General features: G+C 36.4%; 1 protein-coding gene across 1 annotated transcript in view; it reads right to left on the reverse strand.

The window, feature by feature from the left end:
• Nucleotides 1–3,185: 3,185 nt before the first annotated feature.
• gfra3 (GDNF family receptor alpha 3) overlaps nucleotides 3,186–22,418 on the reverse strand; it is a gene marked incomplete at its 5' end in the record, with an annotated part of 30,444 nt that continues 11,211 nt past the window's right edge. The window contains 7 exon segments of the mRNA XM_014020631.1: nucleotides 3,186–6,618; nucleotides 11,445–11,581; nucleotides 14,508–14,642; nucleotides 15,710–15,819; nucleotides 18,019–18,388; nucleotides 18,494–18,586; nucleotides 19,679–19,945. Coding sequence (XP_013876085.1) covers nucleotides 6,418–6,618; nucleotides 11,445–11,581; nucleotides 14,508–14,642; nucleotides 15,710–15,819; nucleotides 18,019–18,388; nucleotides 18,494–18,586; nucleotides 19,679–19,945 — 1,313 coding nt within the window. The 3' untranslated portion in view covers nucleotides 3,186–6,417.

The following is a 22,418-nucleotide window of genomic DNA, read 5'->3' on the forward strand; positions in this document are numbered from 1 at the left end:
GCTTATACCACACATTTTAGAACAGTATTYGTAAAACTACCTGAGTTACAACCTTTGAAGTGATGACCAAGACTGATTAGTTGTGGAGGCTATTTTGACTTGGATTGGCTCCATTGAGGTGTATTGAAGTGCTACCATGTGACTTTTTTATGGTCGGAGAATGCTGTTTCTAATAGGCAGAAGGTATCCAACAAAAAACTATTTATATGAAATTCTACGCAGAAATCTATCCCTGGTAAATTCTGCACAGCACAAGTGAGAACTGCTGCAGTCACTTTCCAAATATATAGACACAAATAGCAGCAGTGAATAATTTAGTGTCTGATCATCTGTTCACATTTTATTTTTAAACATGAAGGCTATTTGGTCCTTTTTTAACCTATGGTTATTTCTGCTTGTGTCTAAATAAACAATAAATAAGAAAAAATGATAATATTAAGAAAAAAATGTATCAAATTTAGGTGAAAGACTCACTTTTTGTTCATTTTGTTGCATCTACAGCCATTATAGTCAACATAATGCAGTGTCCTTCGTGAACACATATCATTTTTATGGCAAAAAACAAAACAAACAAACAAAAAAAGCTGTTGAACAGAGTTAATACGGTCATACAGCTTCTTACAAAACAAACAGCAGTGATGGAAGAAAACTTAGTTTTATTTATAATAAAAATGATTTGCTTTCAAGCCGGCCACTGTGCACTACACTAAAGAATGATGCAATATAAACCCCAACAACAGAAAAATAAACTTTAAAATATATTTCATATACTAGATTTAATTAAGGACAAATCATTCCTTGAAGGAATGGGTATTACTTATTCCCTTTCATGCCAGAGATTTAGACTAAGACCATCCAACACAAGCATAAACATTCACTTTGAACAGTAGGCGATAATAACCAGTGTTTAAAGTGCCTGTGACATTCAATTTTTGTAATAAATATGAATGCATTTTTGGAAAGATAGCATTGATAACATGTTGCAAAAAAGAATTCACATTGCTGAGATGAACAGTCGTTGAGATATTTGCATGTGAAGTAACAGGAAGTGATGTCAAAAAGGAATGTCTGCAAGTAAACAAGGCATTGCTACAATAACTAATAAGTGAAACTGTAGAGAAGAATCTGATGTTTCTTTAGGTTATTTTGAGTCACTATCAGAGAGATGAAGAGTCAGAGTTTAAATAATATTGTTTCAATGAGCAAATATATTTTCTTAAAGAGTTCCCCTTTGATGTCACTTCCTGTTTCAGTTTGGCTGAGCCAAGTTCAAAAGAAAATGTATCAGCAGTGTGAAAAAATTGGAATAATCACGTGCATTATGCCAAGTTTATTAACTATTAAGATGTTTTCTTTGACATTTTGAAGAAAGGAAATGCACGTCATAGACACTTTAAAGGACTGGTGGACCTCTGGAGCATTCCCAGTTCAGTACTGTGTTGTAACCAGATTCATGTCAAGTTGTCTGTGTCACCTTAACTCAGGTTTTTCTTTGAGTTTAGGAGTCCTTTCATGTCTAAATGACTAATCAGAGTTAAGTGGATCAACAATTAGAAACATTTTTCTTTCTTAAACCGAGTGAAAACAAACATCTAAAGCTCAAAGAAAACCTTTGAAAGTCTCTCAGGAAATCTGGAGAACCACTGATAAAAATCACTTTAAAAGATTATAAAGAATGCCTCAGCAATAAAAACATGAGGCACTGCAAGTCTATTGTTCTCAGCATTCTGTCCATGCTCCTTGATTGAATTTATTTAGGAAAATACTTGTCTTGGAACAAGTAAAAAGAATCTATTATAAAAAAGTCCTGTTTGTTTACAGAGTTTGGCTCAGTTCAGTAATGACGCTCAGGCACAAGCATCCATTCGCTGACTGTTCTTACAGTTGAGTGTTACAGCCTCGTCGTTCTGTTCAGATGTGTTTCTGACAAATGAGTTGTGACTGAAACAAAACATAGAGAAAATAATTCTGAATGAAAGTCTTTGCACAGCTGGGATCTCCAGCCAAACGACAGGTCACATTGGAAGAGCTGAAAGTCATTCCCAGCACTAACTAACTCCAAGTGCTAACAGATTACGCAAGATTTTGCAAAATAACAATATCACAAGAATGTACAATTAAAACTGAGTATTAGGACCAGACTAATTAATTAATTGCAATACAGCTTCAGTTCATCATTTGAATCCAGCGTTAAATAACACCAAAGTATAACTTCACGAGGAAATGAAACATTCATTTTAATTGAGCAGTAAGACTGTTTTTTGTGCAGTTCCCATAATATTACAACTTTGTTCTCGTAATATTATGACTGTATTCTCATACGTATTTCTTCCTCAAGACAAAATAACTGAAAAAATTAAATAAAACCTCATGTTCTGGCCCTACTCATCATAACAATGACCAAAAAGGCTACTTTAATTTCTCTATATAAAAAGATTTTAACCCAAAACTCTGGCATAAAAGGTAGCAGGTGATGCACATTTCTTCAAGGAAGGCTTTCTTATTATTTCGCCTATTTATCAAAGATTGCTATTACACTATGCCTTTCTGAAATGTTGAAATTAAAACCATTTGGCAGCAAAAGTTGTATTGTCTTTTAAAAGCTTATCTTTGCAATGTCAGTGGGTTGCAGTAAAAGACAAAGAACCTTCTACATTTCAGTAAACATTTATTTATTATTTTTCTAAAGGGATTACTTAATAATAACTTAAAGTTGTAGACAGCTGGCTGAGTTTAGACATAAAAACAAAGCTGCGTAGCTCTCACACTGCACTTTTCATAATTGAAGTGCAGTCTGGTGCCAAAATCTATTGCAGCTTTTATTTTATTTCATTTTTTTATTTATTTTTTCCTAAACTTCCTTCCACTGCAAAGTCATTTTGGATGTAAAATCCTTAAGACCCTGTAATCGCCTCAGTCAAAAGTGAAATATAGATACAAGAATCCTGACTCAGTCTAATAAGAAGAGCTAGAGGATAAAAACTGTTAATTTATTGCAATAAATTAGAGTCCCAGTGTGTATTAGTATGCATTGAAATTCCTGACCTGTTGTAAGACCAATTTAGAGTAAAACTGACATTTAATATTCGCCACTAGTGACACAACGTGCTGTAACTGAGAAAAAAATAACCTTTTTTATGGTATGCAGACTTTGTTTTCGATTATAGATTCAGTCAAACCAGAAAAAAAAATCCAATGAGACCTTTATTCTTTGAACAAATTGTCATAGTTGTTGCTATGGCACAAAATGACAGTCAAAACACGTTATAGTCAGAATTATTTGCCATGTTGGATGTTTTTACAGGAGAGTGAACATGTGAAACAGGACTGTACAGAGTCTCACCACTTTACACTACAAACTGTTTAATTTAGGAAATATTTACAACTTTGCTTCCCCCCCAGCAAGATTCATATTTATGAACGGAGAACTTTTCTTCTTTAAAACTCCTCCATAAACAGGACCCATGTTTGACATGAACAATAACTTTACATAGTTTACAAATATAAACAAACCTACTAAAATTTGGAAATACATGTAAACTCATGTTAACATGAGATCGTTCTGATCTTTAGAAGCTGGGCTTCTGTGGATGGGTGATAAACAATATCTTACCTGTTGTAGATAGATCTTAGAATGGACTCCTTTTGGAAGAGAAATGTTTAATTCTGACATGATTAATGAGCTAATGGCTAGTCAGAGAGAGGCTAAAAATAAAATGTTTTGCGGCTGTTTTAGGTCTCTTCAGTCTAAAATAAAACACAAYAATGACAAAGCAGTTCATGTAAACATTATTGTGCAAATCTGTACATCGCCATCAGTTCTGATAAAACACCAGAGCTAGGCATTTCTGACTCATGAGCCACATCTGATCCATTTACCATCTCTTTACAGTCAGAAAACTCAGCTTTTATTTTGAAACTGGTTTTATGTCATAGAATAGGGAAAAAAATCAAATGTTCTCTGATGGGGAGTTTTCAAAAAGATGTTTGGTAAACTCTGCTACCATAATCACAAATTTAAAATTGAAATTCTCAATACAACCAGTTCAGATTTGTATGGTATCTTATTTTTATTTTTGCATAATTAGGTTTAGCCTGTTGGTCTGGTCTTCTGCAAAAGTCCCAGTTACCTAAGAGGCCCTTTGAGGAAATGAACAGCCCACCTCTGTTCTACATGAATGTTCTGGCAGAAGAGCTATGGTATCCCTGCTGGAACTGTCACAAGAAAGCACAAATTGCTACAGTTTGCACTAACAAATCCCCACAGAATTTTATGCAAACTACTGCAAAATTGATGGCAATCAAAAGGGTCAAACAATTGTGTTTGCGTAAAATCTTTACAAAATTTGGGAAACTGGAGTTGTTTTAAAATGACAGTAACACACTTTGGTCTTGACCTCACTCAGTCTCGTTGATCAATCTGGTCAAAATAATCACCATTTCTTTCTCAGATATCATCCAAACAGCTATCCACAACAGGTAAGATTATAAGTGTTCATAATGTTTCCMCAGAACCCCGCTTCAAAAGATCTGAAGTATCCCTTTAAGGCCTGARCACACTGGATTCCATCCAGAGCTGCTGTTACTGATGTGTGACTTCATACTGAATCATGTATCATTTTGCATGTTTGGCTTGTCTATTTCTGAGGTCAAGTAAACAAACGATAACACTGGCTGCTTATCAAAATGTAGTTTAAGTTCAGGTATTCTGTCCAAACAATTACTTGTTTTCGTTAACTAAGCTTGCAGCCATTTTTAGAGCTAGCAAACTGACCTTTTCCCTCTTCCACTCTGTTGCTTCTCTCAACAGGAATACAGTTGGGGGAAAAACCAGCATGATGCCACGTTGCCTTAAAGCAAGCAACAGTCACTGCATATCTATTGACCTCACAACATCCAATTAAAGTTTAACATCAACTTCTGGAAAATGAAAAGAAAGACCTGGACTCAGTGGAGCAGCGCTCGCATGCTTCCAGTGCCATTCTGTCTCCATCCATTTGCCTACAAAGTTCATGGTAATAACCCATTCTATGAATAAATCCAGCAGTGGGATCTCCTTTGTGATACCTCCAAGAAACTTCCCCATGCTATGACATTGCATAAAAAGACTTATAAATGTGAATCCACATGATGGGGGGAAAAAAAACTCTTCTTGCAGAGCTCAAGCCTGATCATCAGATCAGACAAGTTTATCCCTCCTGTCTTAAAACTTCCCCGTACTTCTCTTTACCGGCGTTCGTGCAGCTCCCTAATTTCACAGGAAAATGAGCCATAAGASGAAAAACCATTACCATCAGCAAAAGATATTTCAGGCAGAGAGAATGGCTAAATGTGCTGCTCAATGATCATAGCAGCCAGTGGGTTTTAACGGCCTCGTGTGTCCATCCCTATCTCTTCAATTTGCTCTCAAAATATCTAAAGTACATGTTGGGGAAGGAGCCCTGAAAACAGATCTCCTAAGGATAAAAAGTGAGAGGGTATGACAGCAGTAAATTGGCTTTTCCCCCTGCACGAGCCCCGCTCCAGACTCCCCCAATGTACCAGCAATTTGAATTGTGCTGTAATTGCTTATGTTGCCTCTCTCTCCGTACCATTTCAGCAATGGAATTTGATCTCATTACTTTCGCCCGTGGTTGAATTCTCAGTTGCTCGGTGTGATAGGAATAACACTAAGCTTTGTGATTTTCAGGAAAAGAAATAAAAAAATAAGGATAAAATAAAAATACGGGAAAGCAAGGCRAATTTGCTTTTCGGTGCACAAAGTGAGGCAAATGTGACAACGCACTGGTTTGAATCTCATTCCCCTTTTAAATGAAGTGATTTTAAAGAGTTTCCCTTTGATTTTCTTTACAAAGCAGTTTAGCTTACTCTCTTATTAGCTTCTCATAAAGGGGATTATCTTGCTCAGCTTGCACCATGAAAACGGGAATGGGAAAGGGGCAGCGAAGAAACGGATGCGACACGACGAGTCATGAAATAGAAATGAGAAACTGTGCCCGAGCCCCGGGTTTAGTTTTAGAGTGCATGTATGCTGAACGTGGCCTTGGGTGATGTGCTTCTTGTTAAAAGTACTGCTCTATATGGAGCGTTTGCCCAGACAGCACTTTTCACATCGGCCCCTTTTTTTCCACATCTGCTCATGTTGTTCCCTTCCTTTTAAGGAAACTYACTCGAGCAAAAAATCATTAAAGGATGAAAGGTATCTTGTATATCTTGAGAAGGCTCAGGAGGCAAAAACTATAAAGAAAAGAAATCAAGTTGGTGTATTAAAATAGAAGTGTTATAAGAGATGAAAGACAAACATGAGCATGTACACTTCTTCTGCGTCGCTGTCCTCCGTGGTTCACTTGTGAGGGCTGCAATGGATTCGACAGCGGTAGCGATTAGAAAATGCAAGCTGACAATAGGAGCGGAGCCTCAGTGGTTCCAGCACTCCCGGCCCAAGATGAGAGTTGGCAGCAGCAGTAATGGCAATGCAAGCGCCGCTTGGCTAGCTTTCCCCCGCTGACTTCCTCTGGCACCCGATTCGGTGTTGGAGTTCTTCTCAGAGTATGGAGGGATAACGTTGAATTCCTCGCTCGCTTCCTCTTCCCCTTCCTCTTCCTCGCTGTCGTCCATCTGTAACAAGACAGAAAGAGCGATTCCACCGATTAATAGGAGCAACGACGCATGGAAGGGGATCTCAAAAAGGGAGGAAGTCTTTAATTCGTAAAAATATCCCAGAGCTACTGCCAAGACTGCTTTTGAAACAACATAATGATCTGACTTTTGCTGAATTAGTTCTGATACATTATGGCCACTTGTTTTGATTGATGTTCAAGTGTTGCTTCTACTAAACATATTCTGATCACCAAACTTACAATAAGACATCCACTAAAAGACTGGAGGTTGTTGACAAACATTTTTCCTACAATGTATTTGCCTCTTCAGACAAAACCCCTCACTTTTAGCCTCGTCTCGTTAAGACCTCTTTCTAAACTCAAGTCGGCTTTAACTGGTCCCCCCGATTCTTTAATTGTAATGAAGTGGAAGGCAGAAGGTGCATCTGACTTGATGAAACACTGCTGTATTGATTTGATTTGATGAGCGATTATATTAAAGTAATGAATCATCATTATCAGCGCCACCTTTTATATCCCCTGGAGCACGAGCCACTGATGAGTATCCATTCTGGTCCCATGCCCACCCTGTTCTCCAGCTGGCTCCATCCTCTTGATGTCTTCCTCCAAGTTCTGCCAGCAGCTGTTTTGTGGCCGTACTCACTTCCTCTTTTCCTGGGAATTCCTGATCAAAATGATTGGGTTTGTGTAGAGTATAGTTAATCCATCTCCAGTGTCTCTTGAAGATACTGTCTTCCGCATGCAGCCGGTTTTTGTGCATTGCAACACATCACTGTTTCTGATCATGGTCAGCACATTTTACTACATTTTCTTCACGGTTGTTCTCCACATATCGGAGCCATTAAAACCACCAACTTGATTTTGGTGTTAAAGATGTGAACCTTGGTTTGTAAGTGACCAAACTTTAGATGTTTGTGTTCCACATGTTCTTCACCAGGCTGAATGTTTTATTTCTTTATATATTATTTTTATTAAACCAGGTGAGACAGCAATCCTTATTTACAACAACAACCTGGCCAATAGGCAGCAACAAAAATCAAATTCTACTTTCACAATTCTAATACTGAAAATAATACCAGAAAACTATTAAAAACATGATCACACATCCATTAAACTCGACTTAAGCAACAAGACTTTAAACATTAAAAACCTGGTATCACTGTGTAAGTTGCGAGATATTCTGGAGACTCACACGAATGCAGCTACACTTAACCAAGTGAGATTCTACCTTTAGTATTTTTGTGATATTAAGTCCAACTTGCGCTGAAGCTGATGCCAAGCATCGAGTTTGTGTTTGTTGATGGGTGAAGGACAACACTGCCAGGTCATTGAGTTGGTTCCCAGGTGTCCACTGTATTTCATTGCTTCTCTGGACTGTGGACATCTTTGTGGTCCAATCAATCACCAGCAGGAACAGAACAGGATGTTAGATGAGGTTAGAATTCTTGTCTCAGCTTTCCAATTTTACAATGTCACATGACATTAAACCATGGCAGCTGCAGTCAGGACAGGTCAGCTTGCTCAGCCTCTCTCCTCTGACTGGAAGCTGCTTCTTATCCAACTCAGCAGAGGATTTAACGACACCCGGAATGTGAAATCTGTTTATATCCTTAAAAACTCATAACCATTATCTTCTATGGTTATTTTACAAAAGGGATATATTGCATTCAATATGCATTTCTTCACTTTTATTTGCCTTGGACACATTTTTTTCCATAGGGAAAGCTTTAAGAAACATTGAGTTTAAGATATATTGTTTTAATAATTGAAAATTGTGGAATATATTCTTTTGAATGATTTCCTTTCCGCCCTTTCAGCAACATTGTTTCAAGGTATTTTTATGTGGAGAATAAAAACAAAAGGGTTTTTGTAAAAGTGTCTTCATAGTGATTCCTGTGAGCTCAACAGAGTCATATCATGTTTGAACAAAATAAAATAGTAGCTGTGTTTCCATTGCAAATGTGCGCAAAATTTTGTCAATATTCTGTTAATGTCGAAAACACAGTTTTGCAATTGCTGTGTTAAGTAAGAAATGCTATTAAAGTCATGCGTGAATACGTTTGCTCGCACGATAAGTCATTACAAACATGGCGGCAATGGATGTAAACACATAGCATGTTGCTACCATGGCACTAGCGCTCATCATCAGAGGAGACGTTAGCATCTTATCAAGGCTTCCCAGCGACAAGCCCTTTATACTTTGGAGCGGCTACGTATGCTGTGTTTTTGATAAATTGTAGTCGGTGAGTTTACTACTTTCTTTTACAACTTCTGTGATTTTACTTCTACTTCTACTTCCTGTTGTCTACTTCGTCATCGTCTTTTTCACCAGTAGAAACAGTCGGTTGTTGATCACGTGACTCCCATGATGCGAAAAAAGTGTTTCTATTGCAGTTTTGCAAAAAAAAAAAAAAAACCACCAATTTCGATATGGCCGAAAAACCACCTCATCCTAGCGCAAAAACATTTTGTCGAAAAAAGGAAGTTTTATCGAAATTGACGTATTTCCATTGAGCAAATTTATTTTCGAAATTCTGATTTGCACATTTTCATGGTCAACGGAAGCGCAGCTAGAGTGTTTTATTTATTTATTTTTTTAGTTTTTTTGTTTTTCTTTGGTTTTTGTAGGTGGGTCTGGCAAAATAGTCAATAGGCAGGTATCATGTTTCACAGATTGTGTAGAAAGGCAGAAAACCGTGGAGTACAAGGTGTGCTGGGCAGCTCTATTTTCTGTGAGACAGAATGACAACTCTCTTAGCTGTTGAGYTTGCGAAAGATTTTTACATGCATTAAAAGTTGGCATCACTGGAGAAACTTTTCCATGTGGTGCTCCTGTGAGCTTAGGCTGAACTAATCTAGTCTAGTGGCAGGTTCAGATATGACCCAAGAGGGAAGAAATTAGGATTCAATTAATTTTTTTATATATAGATATATATATAGAGAGAGACTAAACTGGAGTCTTGAAACAATCTCAACAAACTAGATTTAAAGATGTAAAATGAGTTATCTTCTAAATGTTTTCTTTTGTCCATTTAGGCTTAAATCCTGGCAACCATTATACAGTAAGTGTGTGTATAAGTGAATGTGAAGTAATTGTGTTAGATTCACCCTATTTTGTTGAGAAGAACCTGTTGACATAATTTAAGTAAATTCAATGCACACATTTTGATTTTTTTGAGTGATGTGCGTGTGTGTGTGGGGAGATCTTCTGCTTGTTTATCGTCAGCAATTTGGTTGGCCTTGTTGCTGTTTTTAAGTGTCCTTTAAATAAATGTATGTCATGTATGGTGTGACAGCAATAACAGCATGAAACACCTAGGAGGGTTAATACTTTTTATAGGCACTCAACTTTAATAATTATTTCCTGAAAGTTTTATAAAACTCCATCTGGTGATTCAAAAGATATGTTGCTAACAGACAGTTTAATTCAAATAGTTAATGGCAAACTTTAATAAAAAACTTGCGTTAATCTGTTACCACTCAGAATAATGTACGTGTTGGCCACCAGTCTCTGCTCTTACWGTACATTAAAATGTAGGTTGATTTCTGTGAAATTGACTGAGTTATAGTCGTTCATGAAATATGGGGTTCAAATTTAGTAGCAGACATGGTAAAACATGCTTGAACACACACATACAGACACAGGCAAAAGCATTGATGTAAACAAAAATTAAKTCAAAAACAAACCTTTTCAGATTATACTGTTATTCTCTTTTCACTTGTTTTAATAATGTCTTACATGTATAACTTTAAAAAAATCTAAGGTTAAAGCCAAAGTAAAACTACATCGTGGGGAACAGAACAGATGCTGAAATGCACAAAAGTTTGTCTTTTGTTTATCTGTGTATGTTTGCAAAAAAGGGAGGCAACAAAATCTCAAAGGCCTGAAGGACAAATTTTATGATGTTGGCGAAGAGGCACAAAATAATCCAAGGAAGAACTCTAGATTCAGTTCCTGATAAAAAAATATTTCAAACTGAACAGAGGTACTTGTTGCTTGAGGGTATGTTATGATAGAGCCACTCAAAGTATTTTCATCAACATCATCATCATCGTCATAACCTTTTTTCTTATTTCTGCTTCCTTCATTTATGATTTGTGTTTTTTATTATTGTAGATATTTTTTTTTTTTGGTTTTTAATGAAGATATATAAAAAACAATAAATAAATAGTTTGAGATGACCGTAAATACAGTGGCTCCATTAGCTGGCTTGAGTTTAGTTTTCTAGTCCTAATTTAACAAGACCTTCAACTACACTCACAACTATAAGAGAAACGTTTTGTTTGTCTATCTGTTGGAGAAAAAAACTCATTTTTCCTAGAATTAATGAGAGTTTTCATTAACTGTTTCTTTTTTTCTTTTCAATTATAGTTTTAGACGTCATGTCGGTGCAGTTTTGTGCTTTACTGAAGGCAATGCACCCTTTATTGCTTCCACTAGACATGATTATCTGAATTTACTTTAAATGAAAGGGAATGTAACAAACTGAGGCACAAAAAGAGTTTCTGGGTGTCCAGAGATAAGAATAACAAGGAGAGGATTTTTAGAATATATGAGGATTACAATGGTAAATATGGGGCAGATAAGTGTGCTGGCATGAATATTAACAGTAGAGATGGAGTCTAACACTTCAAACACCTGCGGTTAATCCTCAGCCACGCTGAGAGGTGRAGATAGGGAAACGGAGGAAACAGGAATAATCTGAAATTCTACAGGARACCTGAGCCCGACCCACTGGTGTTGTGAAACAGAGGTGTTAAGACCTATCCAGTCAGCTGAACCAACACGTGGTGAGGCAGAGGAGGAGCAGAGCGAGCACTTACGCTGTTGAATTCGGGGAGGGTGTTAACGCTGACGGGAACCCTCTCCTGGTGAACGCGAGGGGAGGGCTGAGAAACTGGCACAGGAGTGAGCTCCGCCGGAGGAGGAGCAGCGATTCCCATGGAGCTGATGGCGCTGCCTGAAACAGAAGCAGCAGGAGACGCCAYCATTAGTTTCACATCTTTATTCAGCTTTGGATCATCACTAAAACATGATCAGTGTGCGTCCTGTAGCTGGAGCAACTCACTCAGTGACTATGATCTATAATTGATAATGAAATCCATTTTCAAACATGCTGACTAAAACAAAAGCTTCAGAGCTTGTACCTTTGAAGGGATAATTCAGATCTTTTGAAGTCAGGTTTTGTGGAAGAGTTATGAACAAACAATATGTTACCTGTTGTACATATTTAGGAACAACCTCAGTTTGTAGAGAGAKTTTTAAAGTTGGGATTATACTAAACTTCTACAGCAATTTGAAATATAAAACTATATTACAGTCTAATTTGAGTAAATTAATTGATTTAAATATTATAGATACAAATTAAAACATAATATAAGTAGTGACATTCCACTTGCTCCCCACACTCTTATTGTGATTTATTATTGAGCAAATTTCAATCTCCAGGAAGTTGAATCAGTGTTGCAAGTTAATTTAACTAATATTAAGGGAGACATATCCTTTTAAATCCTTCTTTTATATTTTTTATAATTTTGGACAAATAAAAAAATAGCTCCAGGAAGCTCTCCAGCATTGTTGCACATTAAGTAATTAACTAACAACTCACACCAAGTCACCGCTACATGTGCAAATTAGGTTTATTTGCACATTTATTATTTATTTTAAAGATACTCATTGCAAAGTCATAAAGACTAGCCAAAAAACAGGTTTAAATAAAAAATGTTTATTTACCTACAACCACATCTTGAGTCGCTAAAAAGAAGTCAAATGATAAACATATTGTTCATATTTGTTTACCTATATAGACCATGGTTGACTTGATGCAGATCAGTCATGTGACTCATGCTTTGATTCAAACAAATGCTTTGTTTACAATGAATGCATACCTGTATTTCAAAAATGCATTGCATATATCTGGAAAACGAGTAAAACCCTTTCAAGCTGCACCATTTGGCATAGTTTAGGTTTACATTTTTCTTGTTTGATTGTTTACTTTGCAGTGAGAACTTTTCACTCTTTTACCTTAAATTCAGACATCATAAAATCAGCTTCTTGTCTTGTAGAGATTTATTGTCATTTAGGAGATGGGCAAAGAAATATTAAACTGGTGAAGTAAAACTAAGAGTAATGAGTCACGTATGAATGGGCTGTTTTATGACAAACATAATGACCTCCACTGCCGATGAGTCAGCCGCACAAAATTACTGTTCATATATGATTTCACTGACATAAAACAAAGCAACCAAGTTGTGAACATTAAGTCTGTATGTTTTGGATTATTTCATACAGTTTTGTACACAAACTCTAGTCATCTTCCTGGGTTTAAACCAACAACTTTTAGTTTATGCGTCGGCTCCTATAATCTCCACCGTATCTCCCAGTCCTCTCCCTTATTCCCAGAAACCCTGTGTGCTTTGGCAGACTGAAACAGTCCGGCTCTGCTCCCATTGTGCTTCTTTATCTTCTGTTTGCATTGGTGTGCAATCACAACTAATCTCAGCCTCAACATTATTTCTGGAGGACAATGTTGGGTAAAAAAAAAAACAGTGTAGAGTGTAGAAAAAAAATAACTCATGCAGCTTGATTGTTAATGAGGCCACACTCAATTTGGACTCTTATTTCCAATTAAAACAACCTGTTTTAGTGCCTCTTGTTAATTCAGTGTCCCCCAGCTCAGGCTGAACAATGAATACACTCGCAGTAAATTAGCTACTTCTATACTTAAGCAGTAAGTATTGAGCAGAGCCATGTGACGTTCCTCGGCTCTTTTTGGTCTGGCAGAGACACAACAAGAAGCCACGTTGAGTTTATCAGATTTGGTGAGAGGATTCATTGACTCTGCAGACTTTCGAAATCACATTCCCATTTGGCAGGCGGCCAAACACCAGGGAGTACGTTTCCAGCTATTCATTTATTTATAAGAAAACATTATGGTTCAGTGATTCGCCCTCTAAATAATCAATTATRGCCCACCTCATTTCAATTCTGTATTAAAGCTGGTTATAAAACGCTCAGTTAGATCAACATCTCAACATTAATTTAGATAATGCTCCCGTTTGACAAATAGAAGATAACATTTCCTTTGCTATTATGCTGACAGAGGAGGGATCATTAGCTACAGGTTACTTGTATGAAGCATTAATATGAATCTGTATGTTTATCGTTCACGTTTTTACTCAAAACTTTAACAAGAGCCTATAAATGCAAGCAATAGTTCAGATCTTTTGAAGTNCATTAATATGAATCTGTATGTTTATCGTTCACGTTTTTACTCAAAACTTTAACAAGAGCCTATAAATGCAAGCAATAGTTCAGATCTTTTGAAGTGGGGTTCTGTTGAAAGGCCATGAACAATTAATATMTYACMTGTTGCRGATTCAGTTTTTGAAACTGGAAKTGATTTAAGATGGCAGAAAACAACTTTAATCTTGGCCTCACTTCTGACACATTAGATTTTTTAAACCAGAWCTATTTATTTATTTAACTTTTATTTAACCAAGCAACATAAAGTGCATGTTTTAGTGAATGAACTGACTTTGCTGAAAAAGCTACTGTACAAAAGGTAAGATACTAATTGTTTGCAATCTTTCCACTGAACTCCACTTAAAATTATATGAAATATTGCTTTAATGATGATATATGAGCCATACTTGTAAAACACCTTAAACATGGATAAAAAAAAAACTTTTTGTGTCTGCATGCCTGTGTAGCTTTTTTATCATGAAAGCCAGAATGATTTCAAGAAATGACCAGGATATTTGATAATAAATCTGTGGATTATGATTAGCACTTTTTGAGTTTTTATCCAAGTAGGAGAGCATCATCATCACGAACAAGCTGCCCTGGTTACATGCTGTTCCTCAGCTTTGTGTCGTTTTACTTACGCAGACACGCATTGCTGCTGAACATATGCAGGATGCGCTGACAGCCCTGCCAATCGTTCCCGCTGCCTTCACACGTGCACCACTGGGACACCTCAGTGCTGCTGTTACTCACATAGTTTGGAGTCATGATGGTTCCTGAAAGACAAAGTTCGAGAACTTTCATAATCATATTCCTGCTCACTTTAGAGTTGAAATTTTCACCTCGCACCTTTATGGAAGGTAGGAAACAATAAAATAAAACAATATTAGGCGGTCTGTGGCTCAGTGTCAGCAGTTTTCAAGCTCTCAGTATTTATAATTGCAGGTCCACAAAATTGCTTTTTGAGTGCAGGGGAACAAGGAAAATAGAAATTTAGCATTTTCTCTAAAATGAAAAACAAAAACAGAACAAAACAATGCAGTGTAGATGCTGGGCACAAAACGACTGTTGAAATTGGCTGAAGTTGAAACTGAGTTGTTAAAGCTGAAAAAAATCTGAAAACCAGCTAAAATCAGCAAAAGGTTGGCTAGTAACTTAAAGCAGCAAAAGGTAGCAAAATGCAAGGTAAAGGTAGCAAAATACTAGCTAAAGGCTAAACTACCAGATGGCTAAATAAAGGCTAAAAGTACTAAAAAATGCTATCTAAAAGTCTCATAAAGTTAGCGAGCAGCCAAAAAGTATCAAAAGGCTAGAAAAAAACTATTAAAGACTAGCTAAAAGTAGCAACATGCTACCTAAAGTTTAAATAACATATGGCTACAGTAAAGTAACAAAAGACGAGCTGAAATTTAAAAGTCTAACTAAAACCTAAAAGTAGCTAAAAGCTAGAAATAACAGCTAAAATAGCAGAACATTAGGTAAAAGCTAAATGTAGCATTAGAAGACAAATAAACAGATTTAACAGTAAACAAGTTTGAAAGGATTGAAAAAAATCTACTTATGAATAATAACACAACAACAAAACATTTTCAGCATACAGTAATATTATCTGTACCATTTCACAGAGCACTACAACTTACATTTTTGAACCAAGTGAGCCTGATCCTTATAGGCGACGCACTGTTTGTGGATATTTAGTGCAATAAAATAAAAATCATAGGTCAGCTATTAAAGTTAGACAGCACCAATTAGGTCTGTGAGTGGMTGTCTGTCATTTTTTAAAATTACAACCATTTTTTCCCCAGCTCTTTGCTCCGATTTAATTTGTTTTCCTCCATCTCACCTATAAGTCCAGTGTAAGCCTTCAGGCACATGGCTCTGCTCTCACGCACACAGCCAGAGGCAGAAACAGAGGAGGGCTGGCAGTTGTGTTGAAAATCTGCAAACCGAGATCTGAAACACACACAAAAACACAAAATATGCACAGAGGAGGAAGCTGCTTTTTCATCTGAGCACAAAGAAAAATCTGTGCATTCTAAAGCGCTTTAGAATTTTCATTGTAGAGGCTCAAAGATGTGCTAAATCAAATCAGTAAAAGCAAAATAAACTAGAAGGAAGACTGCATGTTATTGAAAAAAACACATTCAGAAATTCTTGTTTGGTAAACTTTAATTTTCAGCCAGTTGTCTGCAATAAAAACAGAGTCAATAAATGTCTATGTTATTTTTTTTAACTATACAGTAGTTTAAGTAATAATAAAACCATAAAAATCCTCTTCAGGTTTGAGAAAAACAGCTAATTTGTGTAATTTTTACAAGTAGTTGACATTTGTAGATACAAATGTCCAGCTTCATGTGCTCTGACTATTATTATCAAAAAGCAACCTGCTGCCATTTGGAGATTGTTAATGAGCTTGGCACGTCGACTGAAGAGCCCACCTGCTACTAGAATGATTAAAATGGATGTCAACAGCTTCAGACTCCACCGAGGTATTATTTATAATGCCGTCTTTTTATTTTCCAATGAGGATATTAATCATAGTAAAGTAAAAGTTGTGCTTTATTGCAGATTAAGTTTAATGAGTCTCAAAATTCCCTGAGTTGACGTTTTTATTCTGGCCATTAAAATTTGGAAAAAAAAGCTCAAAGCTACTGAGTGTTATACATAAAATATATTAAGCATTTCTATTTCTGTCACTTAAACATTTTCATAATAATTAGCAAAAAAACAACTCAGAACCATTATCTCCATCTGAAGACATGTCTGTGAGGAACATTTCATGTTGTTTATTAGAAACAGATGGCTGCCATAAGAAAAAAAGATGTTTTTTTTTTTTTGCTTTACATCTGTTATTATGCAGCAGCAATACCATTTCAGTTGTTTTACCATTTACACACAAATTCAATTTTAGCTCATGCAAGCAAGTTTTGTGCTTTACAGAGTTTAAACGAGGCATTTGCTGTATAATTTGTTATAATCAGACCAATATTTATTCCTTCAAAAACAATGCYAGACCTTCATTGATTTGCTGAAGAAATTTTCACACAACATAGCAGCTTTTCATCTGTCACTGCTCATGTTTCTCTTATATTAATCAGCCTCAGACAATAAAAACTGATTAAATCTATAATTTGGAGTTCTAGAAATAGAACARGATGTTGGCTCTTTTTCCCCCCTCTTTGTGTTGTGCTGTATTTTAATCAGGAAAATAACTGGCAGGCATGAATCAATACAATGAGTCATGAGATTTGGTCATTTTCTTTCCTAGAAAGGAAGTCAAGCTGCTTTTAGAGTTTGGGGGAGAGTTTATCTCAGCTGGGCAAATTGAGTCCATGAGCCATGTTTATGTCCTATCTGAGTCCTGTTTTGTAGTTTGTGTATTTTGTGGCATCTTGGTGTTTMTTTTAAATCTTAAAGAGGACATATTATGCAAAATTCACTTTTTAATTTTTTTTTAACTCAACTTTGGGTATGTACTTCTTAAAAAACAGTGCTAGGACCAGAAAAATGCACCCAGGGGCATATTTACTGCAAGCAAATGTATTTTTAATGTATATTAATGACAAGTTTTATACTTCAGTCATTTTGTGTTGTCACAAGCCATACGACAACCCACAGGAACCTGCGTTCAGCCCCTTACCTAGCAACCCCCGGGTGAGACTCCTCCTCCTCAGTATAAAAAGCCRTCGTTCCTTATGAACACGTTTTCTCATGTAGCTCTATTGTTTAGCTTATTAAAGCCTTGTTAAAGCCTATTTGTTCGAGTTTCTGAGGTATTTTGACCGCTGCTGCTCCCTGCTCTGGTAACAGCATGCAGAGTGAGCGCAGAGCAGASGAGGGRGAGRAAAAAAGAAGAAGCTGCGACCACGACTCTGCCTCTGGGTCTGTCATATGGTTGTACAACAGAGCTTCTGCTATTATTAGCCATGCTAACGTAAAYRCTGGCYTTGGAGGGCGGAGTWAATGTCAACAGATTTTTKGAGGGCRTTACMAACAGAGCTCATTAACATAAAGAGCTCTTCTGAACGGAAATTTTATTAWCTGAGAATTATTTTGTGYRTTAAATTGAATGAACATGGTCTGGATAGCCCACAGACATACCATAAAAATTTCTAGGACCCATAATTGGTCTCCTTTAAAGGTGCTTCTTACCTACACAGCTCGTCTCTGGAGCAGTAGTTCTGCAGGCTGAGGCAGTTGGGCTTCCCCGCTCTGTCCTCCCCTCTCGCGTTCTCCTCGTAGGAACACGACGGCACGATGGTTTTCCTCCGCCGCTCTCCGCACAGCGTGTCAGAGCAGGGACAGAAGAGCAGGGCGAAGCTGTACTCCTCTGGTACGCGCTCCAAGAAGCGCCGCAGGGCTTTGTGGCAYTTCTGGCGGTTGCAGCTGTTGTCGGTGGCGGTCGCCCGCTTGGTGCACGCCACGACGTACTCGGATCGCAGAGAGCCGCATTTCTCATACAGGCCGCAGTCCTGGGCTGCCTTCAGACACTGGTTTTGGCCATCCAAAGAAAGAGAGGAAGCTGAGGAGGATTCAGGAGTAAGACAGAGTATAGTGCTGTATATCAGGAGGGTGGGGGGGAGCACAAGCTCTGTTTTTATTTTGTGTCTAAAGAGAAATACTCTACCTGACATGATGGAGGCCATACGAGACATCTCGATGTTCCTCACCAGATTTAACTTCAGTTCCTCATATGGGGACACCTCATACTCATCATATGCTAAAAAAAGAGGAGGACAATCAGGTCCATGAGCAAGTGGTTGTTCAAGTGTTGTGAAATGGGGTTCTGCGGAGGAGTTAAGGACAATTAATATCTTACCTGTCACTGATCGCTTTTTGATTCAATTTKACTGATTTTGGGTGGGAAAATGTTTGTTTCCAAAACACTAAAATAAAATATATATTATTGTACTGTTTTTGCACAACCACCAACTGTAGCTGCAGCTAAATATGACTTAGTGGACAATTCAAACACAGCCCTAGGTTTAAATCTGAGAAACTGATAAATTATTGGCTGGATCAAGAGAGGCCAAAACCAGTGGTGTGTTAAGTACTTGGGAAAAAAATAAAGTAAAACTAAATATACTTTAATAGAAAATTACTTTGCTAAAAAATAGTTTTACTGATAGGAAAAGTACCTCAGTAAAAGTTACAAAATTGCTCACAATAGCTGGGAAAGTAAAAGTAAATTATGAGTTGAGTAAACTGCTTTATACCACTTTACTCATAGGTTTAGTGAAACCAGTTGACATAACTTGGTTACAGAAACTCAACACTTTTTAAAATGCATAAACAACTCTTTTCACAATAAGTTTGTCATTTTTTAAAGTTGTAGCATTATTATAAACTATAAAGTAAAAATTTAAAATCATCATTTTGATTTTTTTATTTGTTTTTTAGCCATCATTTTGATGTTATGAATGTAATAAAATAAAGTAAAAGTTATGATTTAAAAAAATACTTGGTAAAATTACAGATCCTAAAAAAATACTTAATTAGTGTAATGAAGTAAATGTATTTCATTTACACCTCTGGCCAAAACAAGTAYAGCCTGCTGACAGCTTAACCCTCCTGCTGCGTTTGGGTCTAAAATGACCCACAATGCCTCAAACACGTCACCCTGTGGGTCATTTCAGTTCATCAGTGTGTTCACGTTAAAACAAACTACACTCCAAAMTGAGGGAATTTAAAGATATATCTTCAACTGGAAGGATTTTATTTTAAAACCTTTCCACAGAACCCCACTTCAGAAGATATGAACTACCCTTTCAAGCAGTTGAAGAGTCACACACATGCTGACATTTCTATCCACCTGCAAATCTCACAGTCCAGTACACCTTGAGGCAGTGTTCCTCCCTGCGTGAGCCACGCTGACATTTGCAGACTTGAAGGGGGCGATAATGCTGAAGCGCGTTCTGGGCCTCCAGACACTCGAGGCGGGCATCCGAGCCGAGGGGCGACACGGCTTCCTCCGCCGCGCAGTACTCCAGGAGTCGGTAGATGCCCGTGCAGGACGGCTCCTGCATGCAGCCCTGCTCCGCCAGCAGACAGTCCAAAGATGCAGACACTGCCAGGCTACCTGGTGGAGAGGGAGGCATAATCAGGAGTGAGCCGCAAGGATCGTTAACAACACCAGGCTCATTGTTCTACAAACCAACATTAATCCTTAAGCTAAATGGGCTTTAATTAGACAGGAGAGAAAGATGATTGCACTCTTGAGGTCTTGCGCTGCACTACTGGTTACTATGCTGGCAACCAAGATTAAACTGAGGAGAGTAACAACATTATGAGAATACAGAACCTGTTTTACATCCAAGATTATTCTCTCTTAGTCTGTCACTTTTTAAAATGCACTACATTTATTTATTTTATTTCAAACTTTATTCATTTCTTAAAAAAACAAAAGTAATTATATGTACAATAAAAAAGAAAATACAAACAAAAAGAAATGAACGGTGGCAGAGAGAAGAAAAAATCTTATTAAATCTGCCCCTTTTTCCTCAAGTATAAATTCAAACAATAATTTTCTTCAGTTAAAAAAACAAAACAAAAACATCTAATCTTTCTAGAACAACAAATTCTATGGATACAGATTATATTGTTTCATATTTTTTAACAATCTAGCCAGTGATTTGGCACTTTTAATATCATCTTCCAGATCATTCCACAATCTGACTCCTTGGATTGAGCTGCACCGTACTTTCAAACTAGTTCCAAATTTAGGGTTTCATGAACATCTGTGTCCCCTTAAGATTACAACAGCTCTCTCTTTTTTACAAAGTTTTTCTGGATGTTTAAAGGTAATGTGTTTTGGTGTGCTTTATACATTACTAACAGAATATTATATTCAACCAGATCACAGAATTTCAATAATTTCAGTTTACAGAATAATATATTGGATAATGGTAATGTTTTTGAGTGGTAATTCTTACAGCTCTTTTTTGCAAAAAAGAAAAAAAATGAAACAGGATTTGTAATAGTCTTACATGCTTTACCCATACTTCAATACAATAGACCAAGTGTGGAACAATCAATGTGTTATATAACATGTACAGAGCTTTATCATTAAAAAAAAGTCCCTTACTTTGTAAAGCAATGCAATAGATTTAGCTAGTTTTATTTTTAAGTAATTTATATGAGGTTTCCACATCAGTTTCTCATCAATAATAACACCCCAAAACTTTACCTCACTAACTCTATTTATCTCTACACCATCAACTCTAACTGTAATGTTAACAGTTCTTTGTCTCTTTGGAAATATAATCTAATTAGTTTTATCCAAGTTTAATGATAATTTGTTTAGTTTAAACCAATCTTGTATTTTCACAAATTCTGCTTGCATTTTTTCTAACATCAGTTCTATGTCTTTACCCAGAAAAAGTTGTATCGTCAACAAACAACACATTTAAAGAGCCCTGACACATTGACCAAGTCATTTACATACAAGATAAACAATTTTGGTCCAAGTACAGAACCCTGAGGAACTCCACACGTTATTCCACAGAGTTCAGATCTTACATCATGTACTTGTACAGTTTCCTATTTTCCAAATAACTAGATATCCATTGTAATGCTGGTCCCCTAATCCCATAATTATTTTGTTTTTCAAAGTGCTGTGGTCAGTCGTGTCAAATGCTTTCTTTAAATCAACATAAACACTGGCGCAATTTTATTTTTGGTCAGTGGCATTTGTTATTTGATCTAACAGTTCCATGAGAGCCACTGAAGTAGAGTTATTGGCTCTAAATCCATATTGACTGTTTAAAATCTTATTTTTATCAATAAATTGATCCAATCTGATTACAAATAACTTCTCCAAGATTTTTGAAAACTGTGGATTTATGTTTAGGATGAAACAGTTTTAGCTGGAGCCCCTGTTTCCTTGACCACACTATAATAGTCAAACACAAATGGACTAAACTTTGGTCTTTTATTTTCTCAGCTATACTACAAAAATCAGGTTTTAGTTTGTAAAGTCACACTGTGACGCTATAAAAATAAACATTCAGTCCAGGACCAAATTTAATATTATTTTTTAAAGTCAAACAAATCTTAGTGTTTTACTGTGATGATATCTCATACATCTCATACATCACTGACACTGACATCTTTCCAAAACAAATGTTTTGCAGATGATATTTTTTCCCCTTAGCTTTTATTATGATGACAAATCCAATTTGCTTATGTTAAAATGCTTTTTAGAGGTAGCTGCTCAAAAACATTGCRTTTAAATGCCTGGCATAAATCTTGCCAAATAAACAACTAGACAGCAACAAATAAATAAATAAATAAATAAATAAATAAATAAATAAATAAAAAAAATAAATAAATAAATAAATAAATAAATAATCCAAGTTTTCTGTGGCAAAAATGAGTTGTTCAGCTGCCAACTCTCAAGGATCAGATGTTTCCAAATCTACAATTTACCAGAGCAGCAGTACTGAAACAGGCTCTTTTTTGCAAAGCTTTCATAAAAAAAGAAAAAAAAGACCGAAAAGTACCTTCATCAAAAAATTAAAACTGATGTGTTATTATAAATTCTTAAAACCCAA

This window comes from Austrofundulus limnaeus, unplaced genomic scaffold (genome assembly GCF_001266775.1).
Source record: "Austrofundulus limnaeus strain Quisiro unplaced genomic scaffold, Austrofundulus_limnaeus-1.0 Scaffold261, whole genome shotgun sequence".
NCBI lineage: Eukaryota > Metazoa > Chordata > Actinopteri > Cyprinodontiformes > Rivulidae > Austrofundulus > Austrofundulus limnaeus.